The following is a 19,005-nucleotide window of genomic DNA, read 5'->3' as shown; positions in this document are numbered from 1 at the left end:
AAATGTGGCCTTTAGAGTGTTAACAAGGTTTTACTATAGCCATATAAGGAAAAATGCCCCGCCCCCTGGCAGCCATGTTTTTCAACCAACCAGCATTTTTTTTTAACTCATCAAAGATACTATCGGGATGAATCTTCTGACCAAGTTTCATGAAGATCGGACAGTCAGTGTGGCTTCTAGAGTGTTGACAAGATTTTACTATAGCCATATAAGGAAAAATGCCCGCCCCTTGGAAGCCATTTTTTTCAAGCAAACATTATTATTTTCGAACTCATCCAAGATATCATTAAGACCAATCTTCTGACCAAATTTCATGAAGATTGGACAATTAATGTGGCCTCTAGAGTGTTAACAAGGTTTTACTATACAGGGTTGTCATTATTAACCGATTGCCGATCGAATTCATCGGTTAAAATCGCCAGAAAATCGGTTGTTTTTCCCGAATCTTTAAAATTGCGATCGGAAGTTTTGATCACGCAAACCGACAATAATTGACGAGGAATAACCGTAGTATTGTAGAGCGACGCCCGGTCATTCAGTCAGTCCATTAACTCCGCCTAAGAGCTACTGTTTTCAATGAATTTCTCAGCTAGTGGCCAATATTGATTTTTCCAGCTGTCAATCAAATTCTTCTTGGTAAGCACGTCAACCAATCAGCGCTCAGGAAGCCGAATACACGCCCGAATACACGCCGACCCCACGTGAAACTGTATCAAATAGCTGTACATTTCACAGATTATTACTGACCGTTGCTCAACGAATGTAGCACTGTAGAGCGTAATTAGCTAGTTTTTTTTAGTGAGAGAAAAGGTTTCAACATATTAAAAAATGCTCTTCGATTTTCTACCATAATAAAAGATATTAGCGACCTCTGCCCTACGAAGTTGTTATTCAGCATCTAAATATTAAAGTCCACGCTTTCCCCGAGGAAGAATGACGTGACGTTATACATGAAGTCTAATTTTGGCATGATTTTCATCTGTACATGAAAAACACGAGAAATGTGTCTCTGTTGCTAGAATTTTCTAAATTTTCCGTGAATAATGAAATCTGAAAATGATTTCGGATAATACATTTAAGTATACGCATTTGAAAATACTTTAATTAAATAATGCATTTTGATATACAAATGGTCATAACGCATAATGTAATAAGTAGGTAAATAACGTGTTTTGAGATTGCCAAACTATGCATACATATAGGTCTACATGCATGAATGACCTGACAAGTTATATCACGATCCGGAATGAAAAGTACTAGGTAAAATTTAAAGAAAGACGCGTTTTTATACTCAGAAATTCACTTTCACTTTCTCAAACTTTTCTGAAAGGAGGTACATGTAACAGTTTAGATTGAGTCGTTTATTTGTCGTAATTACTAAATATAAACGGTTCTCAAGGCTCTCAAATCGCGTCACGTGATTCACGCATGTTCAATGGGAATTCCCCAATCCCACAATTCAATTTATATATAAACTTGCGTTAAATGGCGGACGACATTCATCGTCAATATTGGCCATAATTTGGTTTTGAAAAAAAAAATCGTTATAATACTGGATTATCGGGTAATGGATAGAATTGGAAAATGAAATGATCTATCAATATAACATGTTTTTACATTGTACAGTATACTAAAAATGTGAAAATCTTAAAATTGTCTATTCTGTCTAGACCTCATTTTAACTTTTTATGCTCTGAGAATAGCAGTATTTTGTCCCGTAAATGTCTAGAATTCGTTTGCGGTCGGGGGGCTTCGCCCCCTGGCCCCCTACCAGGGCCTTGCCCTGGACCTTGACCCCCGGCCGAATCGGTTACTATTCCAAAATAATCCTTTGTTTACAATCATAATGACAACCCTGCTATAGCAATATAGCCATATAAGGAAAAATGCCCCGCCCCTGGTGGCCATGTTTTTAAAGCAACCAAAACCATTTTCGAACTCATCCAAGATATCATTGGGACAAATCTTCTGACCAAGTTTCATTATGATCGGAAAATAAATGTGACCTCAGACAAGTGTTAACAAGGTTTTACTAAAGCCATATAAGGAAAATAGCCCTGCCCCTGTGGTGGCCATGTTTTTCAACCAACCGGCATCATTTTTGAACTCGTCCAAGATATTATTGGTATGAATCTTCTGACCGAGTTTTATGAAGATCGGACTATAAATGAAGCATCTAGAGTGTTATACAAGATTTTACTATAGCCTTATATAGCCATATAAGGAAAAATGCATTGCCCCTTGGCGGCCATGTTATTCAAGCAAACATAACCATTTTCGAACTCATCCAAGATATCATTAAGACAAATCTTCTGACCATATTTAATCAAGATTGGACAATAAATGCGGCCTCTAGAGTGTTAACAAGGTTTTACTATAGCCATATAAGGAAAAATGCCCCGCCCCCTGGCGGCCATGTTTTTCAACCAACCAGCATCATTTTCGAACAAGTCCAAGATATTATTGGGATGAATTATAAAGAAAAATGCCCATCCCTTGGCAGCCATGTTTTTCAAGCCAAGGTTACCATTTTTTAACTCATCAAAGATATCAGTTGGACAAATCTCCTGAGCAAGTTTCATGAAGATCGGAAAATAAATGTGGCCTCTAGAGTGTTAACAAGGTTTTACTATAGCCATATAAGGATAAATGCCCCGCCCCCTGGCAGCCATATTTTTCAACCAACCAGCATCATTTTCGAACTCATCCAAGATATTATTGGGATGAATCTTCTGACCAAGTTTCATGAAGATAAGACAATAAATGTGGCCTCTAGAGTGTTAACAAGATTTTACTATAGCCATATAAGGAAAAATGCCCTGCCCCTGGGCAGCCATGTTTTTCAAGCAAACGTAACCATTTTTGAACTCATCCAAGATATCATTGAAACCAATCTTCTTACCAAATTTCATGAAGATTGGACAATAAATGTGGCCTTTAGAGAGTGAACAAGGCAAATGTTGACGTCGCACAACGGACAACGCATGACGGACAACAGACGACAGAAAAAAGGCGATCACAACAGCAGCTCAGGTGAACTAAAAATAGGCTATTGGTAAACAACGAAGAGTGCTTATATTCACAAATACAAACACACACACATTTCATCCCTTAATCAGTCAATTTGACATAAAGAGATTAAGAAGAAAGGATTTTTCTATTTTTAGTATACAAAAACCTTGACTTCATCCACCGGATATGCTAACATAAGCTCTCTACAAGTTACCTTCATTAGAAGTTTCTATGTTTAATCAATAAACTATTTTTATTTTCAAATGTATCGACCTTCAACCCAATCATGTACCCACCCAACTCGTATGCAATCCCATGTGATATCTTGAGATAAGACATTGTCATATAAAGCTTCATTAAAAGTTAGAGAGCGGAAACCTTAAGTTGATGCCACTCTGCACTCCCACAACCTGTTTGGGCTGGAGCTAACAGTCAATAAATTCCCTTTTTAATCTATTATATTTCTTTTCTGTTTACTAATAGTTCACTCCTCTTACCCAATCTCTTTCTTTGCCAGAACTTACATTTAACTACCCTTAGCACATCTCCTTTGTTGCCTGGCACTAAATGTTAGTTAGCTCATCTTACCAAGCCTCTTTTCTTTTTGCCTGGCATTAACAGTTAACTCCCTTTACATCTTTCTCTTTGTCTGACACTAACAGCTACTTTCGATTCATTTATGTTTGTTGATATTCAAATAAATGAAATCATAAAATCAGGATTATATCCTGGATCATAAGATGTGTGGATAGTTTTTATAAGTCTGATGTAAGACTTGAACATAAAAGTTCTTTGAACATTTAATTGCGATGTTGAGGGGACCTACAAAAATCCACCAGTAAATTATATAGTTTTCACAGTAACTTCATTTGCCACATCTCTGTCACTGCCTGGCACTCCCAGTTCATCACTCCTACTTACCACGTCTCTTTCGAGCACCTCGTTCTGGCCACTGTCCATGTCGTCTCTGTACGCATACCCAGCCCTGGTCTGCGACAACACCCCACCTCCACCAAGGTACGCCCCCGTGCTACGACTTGCTAAAACAAGAACGGGAGCTGAATCATATAACTATAATAAGCTTTAAATTCAAACTGTTTAATTTGTCTATCTATTTTTTAATCAGATATATTTAAAAGTTCAACAATTAGATCATCTTACTATGTGCTTATCCACAATATATATGTCTAAAGGAAAAATCTAGTGTATTTATCAAACATTATTAAATGTCCTTAATATTTTGATTTCAAATTAATTTATCTACAGATCTCTTATCATTGTTTAAAACATGTAAATATTATTTAGCTGTAAAGATTGGAAATAATTTTTTACACAGAATCTTTTTTGATAATGACTTAAAAATAGCAATAAACAAGGGCTGTTTGTAAAACATGCATGCCCCCATATGGGCTGTCAGTTGTAGTGGCAGCCATTGTGTGAATACATTTTTGTCACTGCGACCTTGACCTTTAACCTAGTGACATGAAAATCAATAGGAGTCATCTGCCAGTCATGATCAATGTACCTATGAAGTTTCATGATCCTAGGCCTAATTATTCTTGAGTTATCATCAGGAAACCATTTAACTGTTTCGAGTCACTGTGACCTTGACCTTTGACCTATAGACCTGAAAATTGATTGGGGTCATTTGCCAGTCATGATCAATGTACCTATGAAGTTTCATGATCCTAGGCGTAAGCATTCTTGAGTTACCATCCTGAAACCTAGTGACCTGAAAATTAATAGGGGTCATCTGCCAGTTATGATCAATGTACCTATGAAGTTTCATGATCCTAGGCATAAGCATTCTTGAGTTATCATCTAGAAACCATTTTACTATTTCAAGTCACTGTGACCTTGACCTTTGACGTAGTGACCTGAAAATCAATAGGGGTCATCTGCCAGTCATGATCAATGTACCTATGAAGTTTCATGATCCTAGGCCTAAGCATTCTTGAGTTATCATCCGGAAACCATTTTACTATTTCGAATTACCATGACCTTGACCTTTGACCTAGTGACCTGAAAATCAATAGGGGTCATCTGCCAGTCATGATCAATGTTCCTATGAAGTTTCATGATCCTAGGCCTAAGCGTTCTTGAGTTATCATTTGGAAACCATCTGGTGGACAGACCGACCGACCGACAGACCCTTCTCGAAAAAGTGCACTAAATGCGCATTTAATGCGCATTAAATGCACATTAAATGCGCATTTAATGCGCATGTTATTGGCACCGTATTTTTTGCTTAACAAGTGCATTTTAATCTGTTAAAAAAAAACACTTTTTACTAGTGTGTTTATACATTTAAGTGTATTTTTTTTCCACGAAATAATACACTTAAGTGCGTTTATTATGATAATAAGTGCGCTTAAGTTTATTTTTAAGTGCATTTATACACTTGAGTGTATTTTAAGACATACAAATAATACACTTCATGGTCAAAGTAAATTTTTTAAAGCGCATTAATACACTTGAGTGCATTTCCAGTCATTCAAATAATACACATTACAGAATTAAAAGCAAATTATTTAAGCGCATTAATACACTTGAGTGCATTTCCAGTCATACAAATAATACACTTCATTGAGTATTCAAAGTGAATTTTTGTAAGCGCATTAATACACTTGAGTGCATTTCCACTGATACAAATAATACACCTTACAAAATTGAAAGTGAATTTTTTTAAGCGCATTAATACACTTGAGTGCATTCCCGGTCATACAAATAATACACCTTACAATATTAAAAGTGAATTTTTAAGCGCATTAATACACTGGAGTGCATTTTCAGTCATACAAATGATACACTTTTTGAAGTGTTGGAAGTGAATTTTTTAAGCGCATTATACGCTCAAGTGTACTTTTCATCACTTCAAATTAATATGCTTAAAAATTAACCAAATTTAAAAAAAATTCCCAGCATTTTGAAGTCAGCATTCATTCTTTAAATGAAAGGTTAGTGTAAACACATACATAAAAAACAAAAAGTACAATTCAATAGATAAATACACACTTTTATTAGAATGTTAAACCTTAAAAAACAAAAACAAATGTTACATAAAAGAGAGGATTCAAATGGGCTATTGCCTATCTGGAATTAACAATTGAAAATATCAAGCTCATACCAGTGATTTTTCTCCCCCCTGATTATTGGTAACTGATTAACAGCCAAATACAGGTGGTTTCCACTTCAAAAATATTAAAGATTTCCCCTCCTTAAGCTGAAATGTTTTCCCTATCATTTACTAGATTTTTATATATTACATTAATTCCTTTTTAATATGGACAAAAGCAGTACATTTAATTCAATCATATTCTGGATCCTAATATAATGATAAATGAACAGTATTCATGAAATTTATATAAATCTATACCTTATTTTTAAGATCTTACTTTTTTTGTTCATTATTGCGCTAAAACATGCCCTTCTGAGAGCCAGTACGTACAGGTTGTTTTGAATTTCCAAAGAAAATCACTGCATACATGCTGACAATATTTAGCAGCTTAGCCCCTGTCACTATATTTGTTGTTATACACTGTTCCTTACAAAGAATGCATTCATAAACAACCCTTTATAGAGCACTTCACCAGCTGATCAGGTCTGAATACTACTGTCATGGTCTGCGAGGCGCTTCTCGTGCATGATCTCATATGAGATCAGGTCCTGAAAGATATTTTATAATGTAAGTGTTAAATATTGCTGTTATGGTAATCTTGTTCAACAGTTGCTATAAATATCATAAATTTAAATCAAAACAAGTTTGTTGGCTTGTTGTTTTTGTTTGTTTATTTTTGCAATTTTAATCTCGTGATCACATGTGACTTAACGCTTTTCATAAATAATTTAAAGAAATTACGTTTGATAGAAAATACTGTTAATAAATGTACTAATATATGTGGTCTCCTTTGGCTGTGTGGACTGGTCGGAAGTGTGACTTCTTTGAATTGCAATAACCTTTATTATATAGTTTTACCTCTCAACAAATCCATCTTTTCTTGGTCAAGGACAAGCTACAGGGCACGGTTTCCCACTCCTGTTCCCCTCAAGTTGGCCTGGTATACATGTCCATACATCAGGTAGTCCCCTTTTTGCTCCCTTTTTTGGCAGGCGATGATGCACATTCTGTCCAATTGATCTTCCGATCAATGTAAATTTCACCTTGGGGTTTAACCTTCAAATATAAAATATTAAAGTTCTGATTAAATATGGGGGAAAGAAATCTGTTCAATGACAAGAAATAGGTATAAATAAATTTTAAGATGACAATAACCATAAAATACAGCCATAATAATTCAAATGGTGTTTTTTTCCTTAAAATTGCATTACATTTACTCATCCAGTTACATTTCCCAGTGACAATACATAAATATGATAATGATCATAATTAATTTAATTAAAAAGAGATGCAGAAATGAAAATACAAACCTGTTACAGCTGTTCTTCAGCATTCCAAAAAAACAAAAACGGCAGTTGTTGATCACTTTAACCACCCACTTTGAATCTTCTTTTCAACAAACTTATTGTTGATTAACACATTGTAGTAAATACACATTGTTTTCATCACACAATAGTTCATGTGCTGAAAGAATTTCAAGACATTTGACACTAGAATTAATGTTGCTGAATTATACCTAAAAATTTAGCTCAATTTAAGTTGCTGAAACCAAATTGTTTACAAAAATAACTGCCTGTGCTCCAAATAACTTGCTGTGCTCCAACCAATCAAAAGTGGTTTGTTTTCAAATAGATGGTCCCAGAACCAATCAAAATTTTATAAACACCCCTTTGTTTTGGCTAGATGGAGCACTGATAGGGATTAGTGTTTATGATGCTAATTGATCTCTTATCTGATCCTGATCTTATCTGATATTTATTGAATAATACACAGCACACTTAGCATATTATATTTAATTGTGAATATTTCAATATAACATACTGAATGGTGTTAGGAAATAAATATAATATTATAAATGTTATTTAAATTGTCTTTTAAAATGTATGTTAATAGTCAATGTGGTAGACATTAATTGAATTGGGGTTAAATATCAGTGTAAGAAAGTTCAAATACTTGTTTTTTATGTTGTGAAGATATAATTGATACTGGCAAGACCACATAATTTTTTTGACACTTTCAATATTTTTAATTATTTACCCACAGCCTGATTTAGTTGTACTTTTCCCTTTAAAAGCTGCTCTACTGATTCACATATTTTATGAGCAGACAAATTGTAATAATATAGAGGATATTTGTTGGATCCGGTGGATTATCGATTTTAATTCACGAGTGATCATAGAAAATAATATTTTCACGAGTGGCGCAGCCACGAGTGAAAATATATGTTTTCTATGATCACGAGTGAATTAAAGTCGATAATCCACCGAATCCAACAAATTTTCTTTTTATTTAATGCATTTTTCACAGTTTATATACAATGTTCAAGAGTTTAACTAACGAATTTTGCTGGTATAATGACGTCATTTCGTAAAAAAAATGACGTCATTTCACAGTAAACAATGAAAATTATCGATAATTCTCACTGATAATTTTCACTGTTTGAAACAGTGAAATTATCAGTTTTAATTCACTGATATTTCTCTATAAACCACCGGAAAGCATTAAATAAAAGACCATAAACATTATGTGAAGATAAAAAAGAACAGTACAGTACAATTCTCCTATTAAACACTATATCTCTGTCCTTTAACTTCAGTTATTTGCTATAGTGTTGCTCTTTTTTATGAAGATGCACTAAAACTACACTTGTACAGAAAGAATTTTTTTTTTGCAAATCAGAAGATACACTAATATGCACAAAAAATGCACTTCATTGAAAAAATGCACTTATTGCATAAAAAGATGCACTTTGTCTACAGAAGATACACTTAAAGTACAGTAAAATACACTAAAAGATAATGAAAATACAGAAAAAATGCACTTTAGTGCACTTAATTGTGAAAAAAATGCAGAAAAAATACACTTTTCGGTAAAAATGCAGAAAAAATACACTTTTTAAAGCGTATTTTGTTAAAAAGTGTATTTTATTTTGAGAAGGGGACTGACCGACATGTGCAAAACAATATACCCCCTCTTCTTCGAAGGGGGGCATAAATATGTAATTAATATACATAAGCATGTACTTGCAGATATACATCTAATAGCTACCATCTTTCAATACTATAACTATAGCAATATGTATTGTTAATTTAAAAGGAAAGAAAAATTGCCACTTACTTTTTAAACATATAACCATTAAGAACTCAGTAAATTTTGTAACATCAAACTATAGCAGGAAAAATGTTTACTTCAATATGTTAATACATGGATACAGAGTAGATTAAAGTTACAGCACACCAACACCCAGCGTTAAACACATGCTTAATTAATGAGGCTCAGATATGTGTCATACAAAAAATGTACATAAGTGTCATAAGAAGAAAACATCCAACAAACACGAAATAGCCACTGGTTAAAGACTGGGGGAACAAGAAACTGTTAAGTGTGACAACAGGAAAAATATTGTACATTATCAGTGCATAATATCGTAAACATCATTGAAAGAATCCACAAACATACATGTTCTGATGTTTAGGGACCATTGTAAGGGTTAAAAAAAAACATTAGTTCAATAAAAATGGTAAATTTAAAATAAGCATTTGAAACTTCTCAAAATATTAATGTATGAAACCATTGTGCAATATATATTATCTCTTTTTGGTAAAAGTTGCCAGTGCAAATTCTTTTTGCCAATTACAACAGCTAAAGCTTGATATTTATCTTTTCTTCCATTCATCTTGTGTATTTTGCTTCTAATGTAGTTAAGCAATTTATCTTTTGTCTAAACTGTTGCAATTAATATTCATGGCATTATGATCTTGAATTATAGTGCGTGCACATGCACTCTATTTTTCATGGTGAATTAGCTGTTTAGATCACATCATTTTCAAAGTTAAAGTTACAGGTGTTGGAAAGCAACTGTATATGTAACTTTATTTGGAATATGCAAAAAAAGTTAATTCATTAAGGTGATAGCAGAGTGCTCTAATAGTGATCAGTTTTGCAATAACATGGCCCAGTTACTTAAGGGCTTTACTTAAGGTTTTTTATTAAGAACCACCATCCATTTACATCAAACACACTTATTTACAGATTATTTTTTTTTTAATATCAGCTTCTTTTATGACCCAGGTAGCATTTTGATCACAATTTTCATCAACAAATTAAAATTTATTCTGATTTCAGTCAAACTTAAGGCATAAAGCCCAGTATGGCTCAGTTCTTTCCACTTCTCATTTCAAATACATCATTTTACAAAATGTCAATATAAACGTAAGACAACAGACATCATAACTTATACATGTATTAAACCTTCACAGTCACTGACACTTCCTTACAAAAAGCTGCTAAGGTAACACCAGAGGGGTTACAATGCACTATGTATGACTTAAAGCTTGATTTAATGAAGAATTAGAGCAAAACGTACAATAAAAACAGATGTGATAACTGGAAAAAAACAACACGAGCTCTGTCTCTGGGCATGTGAATCTTCAAAGAATATTTCTAAGTGGTACCTGTATTACGCATTTTGATCTTCAAATCATGCCTCATTTATGACATCTGTTAGGTCACATTGTACTGGTAATTTACATGTATTTGCATATCCTTAAAGAAATAAAAATAAGAATAACTTCTCATTAAGTGAAGGAAAGAAAGTGTTTGTTTTGTAAAAAAAAAAAAAGAGATAAATGTTTAGAATTGAAAGACCTAGTTATATGTAGCTATAGTAGCAAAATCATAATTATGAAGGTTAAGTACAAAATTAGCTTTTCCTTAGAAAAAATTATGAAGGACTGATGTAAAAATTCTTGTCATATAACATCAATCTTTGACTTGGCACATTTTGCTACAGACCTTATAACGTCTATCATCTCTGTAAGGCAAGCTTGACACCTCCATCCTGAACAGACATCTTATACATGTACATTGTGTGGCATGCAATGGATTTTCCTTTTTAGAATAATGACTGCATACTTGTAAATGTACATACATTCTCTCACACTCTCACATATGTCAGTGTTCATGCAGGTTGACAGGCAATTACCTACATCCAATTGAATTTCAAATATAAGGTATTTTTCATTCAGTGCAGAGTTTATTCAAATGTGAGATTCTCTGTGTTATTCATTCACCTATGGCTATTAGTTTTCTGTGAGTCATGGACAAGTCCAGGTATCTTTAGACTACATTCACATTATGCAAATTGTTTCATGTGGGTTATGAAATTTCCAGATGCATTCCAGTACATATAATATATATATAAAGATGGTATAGGTATAATTAATTTCCTGTCAGTAATGCATATTTCAAGGGCATTCACATTTCACATAATGCAATTAATTTCCTTTAAAGTGCAATGCATTTTGTTTAGGCATTCCTATATGTAGTACAAGCCTGACATTGAAGCTACCTGAGTCAATCTCATCAACCCCCCAGTTCTCAACAACTGTCTGGTCCCAGTTCTCCCTTTCAAGCATCAACTGCTGTCTCTGTTTCTCTCTAAGCGTGTTTGTGAACAGGTTCCCTGCAGACGCTGACTTTGACCTATAAAGAGCAGGCATTGTAGAGCTGCTGTACTCCATGGCTCCATCTTCTATGGGTGGCTTGCGCTTGTTTGCGTTCTTATGCAAGGTGAAATGGAACCATTTTTTGCCCTTCTTTTTCCCTTTCTTTCCAATTACATTCTGTTGATTGAATGCTCCTGCGCTCCAGGTGCTGAAGTTATTTCCAGAAGCCTTCTTGCTCTTCTTTTCCATGTGAATGGTCTCAGCATATTGATAGGGGTTGTCTCCCATGGTTTTGGGGTAGTCAATGGGCAGCAAGTGCCCTGGAGGTGCAGTTCGGTACACAGGATCAACATACATGGGATTGGTGGAGTATTGGTTGTGAATCATACGGCTTGCTATTATCAAATGCAAGAGGAGTCAGAATATTACTGATAACATTGGATTTTAATTTGAGAACAGTTATCATTTATTTCAATTTAAATTCAGTTGCATAGTTTCAATGATTTATACAAGAGCACCGCCTTGCGGGTGCAGACCGCTCATCTATTTTCTTTTTAAAGGTGAAGGGACTCTCATTTTCAATCACAAAGGAGGGAGGGGTGGAGTGAAGAGCGGTGCATTGTGTGGGGGTGTGGACATTTATTACATTTTCTTCCAAAAATGCGAAAAAAAGGAAAAAAAATAATCGGGGGGGGGGGGGGGGGGTGGGGGGGGGGTGGGGGGGGGGGGGTGGGGGGGATTCTTGGGTGCGATGGTTGGACGGTATTTCAAACATAAAATAATAAAAATAAATATTTGTGTTTTTTAACCGTTTCATAAAAAAAAATTGGGGGGGGGGGGGTGAGGTGGGGGGGGGTATAGTGTGAGGGTGTGTTGGTAATTTGTGAGATGATCTTAAAAAAAAAAAAAAAAAGGGGGGGGATTCGGGTGGGTGGAGGGGGGGTTGGGGGGGGGATTATTGGGTGCGATGGTTTGGACGGTATTTCAAACATAAAATAATCAAAATAAATAGTTTTGTTTCATAACCGTTTAAAAAAAAATTGGGGAGGGGGTGGGGTGGGGGGGGGGGTATAGTGTGAGGGTGTGGTGGTCATTTGTGAGATGATCTTAAAAAAAAAAAAAAAAAAAAAAAAAAAAGAATAGGGGGGTGGTTTGGGGGGGGGGCAGGGGCGATGGTTTGGGTGGAGTCTATTGTGGCATGTCAGGTAAGAGTAGTTTCGTCAAAGTATCAATCAAATCTAATCATAAATAAAGAAGTTATGGCAATTTTAGAGAAATTTAATAATTTGACCTTGAGAGTCAAGGTCATTCAAAGGTCAAGGTAAAATTCAACTTGCCAGGTACAGTAACCTCATGATAGCATGAAAGTATTTGAAGTTTGAAAGCAATAGCCTTGATACTTAAGAAGTAAAGTGGATCGAAACACAAAATTTAACCATATATTCAAAGTTACTAAGTCAAAAAAGGGCCATAATTCCGTAAAAATGACATCCAGAGTTATGCAACTTGTCCTTTTACTGTACCCTTATGATAGTTTGCGAGTGTTCCAAGTATGAAAGCAATATCTATGATACTTTAGGGGTAAAGTGGACCAAAACACAAAACTTAACCAAACTTTCAATTTTCTAAGTATAAAGGGCCCATATACTTTAGGGGTAAAGTGGACCAAAACACAAAACTTAACCGAACTTTCAATTTTCTAAGTATAAAGGGCCCATAATTCCGTCCAAATGCCAGTCAGAGTTACATAACTTTGCCTGCACAGTCCCCTTACGGTAGTTAGTAAGTGTTGCAAGTATGAAAGCAATAGCTTTGATACTTAAGGAATAAAATGGACCTTAACACAAAACTTAACCAAAATTTTCAATTTTCTAAGTATAAAAAGGGCACATAATTCTGTCAAAATGCACGCCAGAGTTATCTAACTTTGCCTGCCCAGTCCCCTCATGATAGTAAGTAAGTGTACCAAGTTTGAATGCAATAGCATTGATACTTTCTGAAAAAAGTGGACCTAAACGCAAAACTTAACCAAAATTTTCAATTTTCTAAGTATAAAAAGGGCACATAATTCAGTCAAAATGCACGCCAGAGTTATATTACTTTGCCTGCCCAGTCCCCTCATGATAGTAAGTAAGTGTACCAAGTTTGAATGCAATAGCATTGATACTTTCTGAGAAAAGTGGACCTAAACGCAAAACTTAACCGGACGCCGACGCCGACGCCAAGGTGATGACAATAGCTCATAATTTTTTTTCAAAAAATAGATGAGCTAAAAATGTATAACATCTATTTGTTAACAGATTTTAATGCTATAACTCAGTCCTGTGGTGGGTTTGCTAAAATTTGTATGTTTCTGTAATCAAAGGCAACATACTTGTCTTGGAATAAGGTAAAACACAATACAAATGTGAGAAAGACAAAGCGTCTCGTAATAACTGGTTGAGACAGTCATCTATCAGGAATCCTAATAATCTGGCAAAATCTTGGTGACACCAAAGATGTAAATATTTCAAAATATATTTTATTACATAACATTTGTTTGTTTTTTGTTCTATGCAAAGATGACAGTGTGCAATAATGGCTGTTAAGAGCTCACTAGAGTTCACGGACAGCATAAAGTGAAAATTTTTATCAGGTGGTCAATTTTTTTAACACCCTTGACCCATATAATAACATTGCCTTCACATCGTCAAGATAAACATTCTGACAAAATTTCATCAAGACTGAGTCATAAATCTGTTCCATGAGTGGTAGCAAGTTTCTTTTTACTTGACCTGATGACATAGAAGCATCTAACCAAGAGTCAAACTTAGATATTGTCAAAATATAGAGTCTGACCAAGTTTCATTAATGTTGATCATTGTTTCTAGAAAAAAAGTGACCCAGATTCATTCATGGCCAATTGTAAAGGTAAACATGCTTACCAAGTTTTTATAAAGATCAAGTCATAAATGTGGCCTCTAGAATGGTTGCAAGGTTTTCCTAAGATTTGTCCATAAGAACATGATTTTATATGCATGCAACCCAGATTCACATACAGCCTAGATATTGCCAAACTATACAATATGATATTTCAATGCTTAACTTTGATAATCAATCACTAAAAATATGTTAAGATGGCTGACATTTGCAACGTTTTTTCAGAAATAAGCAAAGTTTTTGCATCAGTTACCATTCATATCACTGCCATCCGCTAACCAGAATCAGAAATTGATAAAAAAAAATCCGTTCCAAGCACCAATATCAGGAATGCAGAGGAAGCTATAACAATATTTGTTCTCAAAAGATCTGCAAACAAGAGATGTGTTAGTCAGAAACACAATGCCCCCTATTACGCCGCTTTGAAATTAAAAAAATACCTTTGACCTTGAAGGATGACCTTGACCTTGAACTTCCACCACTCAAAATGTGCAGCTTCATGAGAACGCCGCTTGAAAAATGTTTTTTTTGTTACCTTTGACCTTGACCTTGAAGGATGACCTTGACCTTGAACTTCCACCACTCAAAATGTGCAGCTTCATGATATCGCCGCTTTGATTTTTTTTTTTTGAACTTTTACCTTGAAGGATGACCTTGACCTTGAACTTACACCACTCAAAATGTGCAGCTTCATGAGATACACATGCATGCCAAATATCAACTTGCTATCTTCAATATTGAAAAAGTTATGGCCAATGTTAAAGTTCTCTGACGGACAGACGCCATATATTTGACCTTGAAGGATGACCCTGACCTTCACCTTTCACCACTCAAAATGTTCAACTCCATGAGATACACATGCATGCCAAATATCAAGTTGCTATCTTCAATAGTGAAAAAGTGATGGCCAATGTTAAAGTTTTTTTTCGGACGGAGTGACAGACTGACTGACAGACGGTTCAACTGCTATATGCCACCCTACCGGGGGCATAAAAAATTGAACAGCTTTGCCGCCCCCCCCCCACCTACAAAGATTAACATTTGTCTCAACATCAACACTGAACAGTTCAAATACAGATTTATGGAATAATCAGGAAAATTGACGCCCCTGTCTAGAGTTGAAACAAGATTTTTCTTAGATTTGACCTGTGGACCTAGTTTTGGACACAAATGACAGATTTAAACTCATCAAGAAAAAGTCTAACACATTTATCTAAAGTGGAAACAAGGGTTTTCTAAGATTTGACCAGGGGATCTTGTATGTGAAGGTACATGATCCAGATTTGAAGTTAAACCCTTGTGTTGTTGAGAAAAACATTCTGACAAAGTTTCATAAAGATTGTGTAAAAAAATGTTACCCGCAGTAACTAGGCTTGTATAAGAATAGACCTGGGGCCTCATTTTTGGTCACATTTGACCAAGATTCAAAGTAAACTGAGATAGTGTTCAAATAAACTGTCTGAACAAGTTGCATCAAGATTGATACAAATATGTGGCCTTTAGAGAAGTAACAACTAAATGGCATAAAGCCAGACATTGGGTGATCACAATAGCTTAATTCAAGCATTTGGTCAAGAGAAAAAACAAAACAATTTACATTAGAAGACTAAAAGATTCCTGAAAGATTGAGATACAGTGAAAGCATAAAAATGTTAGATACACCAGGTAAGGCTAGGCTGCACACTACTTTATATGTTCAGTGAAGGACCAGTCAACAAAGATTTTCAATTACTGATCCTATAAGCTTAAATCTGATTAACATTTAATTATATGTTCTGAAAATAAAATCATAATCAAAACACTTTGTTGACTTTTCCTTAATGACTTCTTAACATTATACGGTCTTTGTGTGAAATCAACTATATTATTTCAAAACCACACCATAAACTTTTAAAAAACAAAAGGCCACACAGTATCACACTTTTGAAAGCAGAAAAGTATCAAATGTACCAAAGCATTAATTTAGAATCTCTAATCAAAGCCAAAACACTTGAGAATTCCAAATCCAAGCAATCATTAACATAGAGAAAAAACAAACTTGGTTGTTGAAAAGACAGTTGCATTGACCGTTATGATAATGTTACAAACCATCGTTGAATCTGCGTGATTCACTGAAACTGTTGTCACCTATACGGGTTTGTTTTAGGCTAGCCTCTATCGGAAGAACCTCCGGCCCGGGATAAGGACCGGAAGGCTCACCAAAGCTAGAGTTGTGTGCACTGTTACCGATATATGGAGGCTCTGGTGCAGGCACTCTTGGCGGCGGTGGTATGAAGGCTCTGTAACAGGCAGATACTGCTTTATGCTTGTTGAATACTTATATTAAAATAAATGATGTTACTTATGATATCATTAAGACAAAAACTTCACATAGTTTTTAATAAACTTCACAAATGACAAATCATAATAAATACACATTCACGGGTGGTGAGGTATCAGTATGGGCAATACAGACACTGTATTTCACCAGCCCAGATACATAGAACTGGAAACTATATACTTAGAAGTATACTTCATTGTACTGGTTGAGGACCAATAGCTGAAGAGGGCAAATAACCAAGAACCTGTGATATCAACTAAATTGTGTTTGAAATTGGCAAATAAGGAAATAATTTGTTGCAGCAAAACATTCCTGTGAATGCTTTTTATTTTAAAATGTCTATGTTAAATTGCAGCAATTACTAGCTTTTGTTTACATGTGTAATTTAGAACTTGAATACGCATTTCTGTTAACTAGCCCAAATTTGATATGTGGCAGTCCTGCCATGAGTCCAGCATTTCTTTGTTATTCTGAAAATTAATCTGCATAATTGTAAATTATTTCCACTTCAAACATTATTTTTATTTTATACATGCATTTAAGTAATAGTACAAATTCCTATTAGAATAATCAGACACCTGTATGTGGTATTTACCTTTGCCTATTTGTCTCTGACCAGAACATATACCATGTGGAATTTTTTCGTAAGACAAAATGCTAATTTTATCACATTCTCATCTTCTTATTGTTTAGGCTGTCTCCTTAAGATGACATATGCCCCCTAAAAAACGCTTTGATAAAAGTTATGAGCACTTTTCGAAACCTAAACACAGATAATGATATCGAAACCTAACCGCAGACCCTTACTTCAAGGTCAAGGTCAAATGAGTCAAATTGTTATGCGTATGGAAAGGCCTTGTTCATATAAACATGTATACCAAATATGAAGGTTACATCTGAAGCGACATAGAAGTAATGAGCATTTTTCGAAACATAAATGCTAATTTTGAAACCTAAACGCGGACCCTAAGTTCAAGGTCAAGGTCAAAGGGGTCAAAATGTGTACGCGTATGGAAAGGCCTAGTCCATATACACATGCATACCAAATATAAAGGTAACATCTGAGGCGACATAGAAGTTATGAGCATTTTTCGAAACCTAAACGCAAAGTGTGATGGAGAGACGGACAGACAGACGGACAGTCAGTCGGACAGTGCAAACACCATATGCCCTCCTTCGGGGGCATAAAAACAGATAATGTTCAAGGGAGACAACTCACTCTGGCTCTCGTCTACCGGCACTGTCCCCCTTTGCTCTGAGGATCTCGTCTACAATGTTGTGTGCCTGAAAAACACCAACATCATGTCATAAAATGATGAATTAATAACACAAAAATTGTTTACAAAAGTGAGTCTAGATTGTTTTAAACTTGACACCATTTCCCAACATCACAGTAATAGCCAATTATTGCCATACCAACCTATTTTTAGCTTCACTTAAAAACTGTCTAACATACAATTGTGTATTTTCCTAATCCTTCACAGTATAAACGTATACATTATGATGGAAGTAAAGTAAGCAACTTACATGTATATCCAAGGTTCATAATTGATGATGCATTTGTTCTCAACATGTATAAGGTTAAGGACACAGATTTCACAAACATAACTACTTACTGGTGCGTTGATGCTCTGGAATATATGCATATCTGAGGAACTGTTCTTGCGTCGAGGATCATCAAGGATAGTGAACAGGAGCAGATTGTTGTAGGTTTCCTTGTTGTCATTTTTCAGCACTGCCGTCGGCTCGTACACATTTGCCATGGGGAACCGCTCCAATTCATCCTATTGATAATATAATATGCAGACATTACAGTTATGCTTTTAAATAAATTTTCAAGGGCCGAATATGAGATAACTATATATGATATAAAATATTTAAGCAGATACAACAAGTTCATACTTAATCTTCTATTCCAAGGATGTGATATTACTAATGACCAAAATATATATTGGAAAAATATCAAACTTGTCAAACAGTATCCAGTGATATTTTTACAAATTTTCTCCTGGGACTCCATAACTTGCAAATCTCTGAGTCCCTGAATTAAAAGAATGAGTTCAAATATTAAACAGTATTATTTTTTTAGAAATTTCAATACATTTTAATATCCCCAGAGGTTTTTGTGAGTCCAGGACGCAGGACTCGCAGGTAAAAAAATCACTGGGTATCCCAACCCAGATTACAAT

The 19,005-nt window shown here is 35.0% G+C and overlaps 1 protein-coding gene across 9 annotated transcripts in view; it reads right to left on the bottom strand.

Annotated features, from left to right (window-relative positions):
- Positions 1-19,005, bottom strand: part of LOC127853232 (epidermal growth factor receptor kinase substrate 8-like) — a 127,717-nt gene that overhangs the window by 52,278 nt on the left and 56,434 nt on the right. For 7 of the 9 annotated variants that reach the window (XM_052387546.1, XM_052387542.1, XM_052387551.1 and 4 more), the window contains 4 exons: positions 18,433-18,600; positions 18,036-18,100; positions 16,585-16,775; positions 3,934-4,052 (listed from right to left, as the gene is read on the bottom strand). In XM_052387546.1, the coding sequence (XP_052243506.1) occupies positions 3,934-4,052; positions 16,585-16,775; positions 18,036-18,100; positions 18,433-18,600 (543 nt within the window). The remainder of the gene's footprint in view (positions 1-3,933; positions 4,053-16,584; positions 16,776-18,035; positions 18,101-18,432; positions 18,601-19,005) is intronic. The other 2 variants (XM_052387549.1, XM_052387550.1) reach the window with 2 other exon arrangements.

This window comes from Dreissena polymorpha, chromosome 12 (genome assembly GCF_020536995.1).
Source record: "Dreissena polymorpha isolate Duluth1 chromosome 12, UMN_Dpol_1.0, whole genome shotgun sequence".
In the NCBI taxonomy this organism is placed as follows: Eukaryota; Metazoa; Mollusca; class Bivalvia; order Myida; family Dreissenidae; genus Dreissena; species Dreissena polymorpha.
This window is presented reverse-complemented; position numbering and strand designations above follow the sequence as displayed.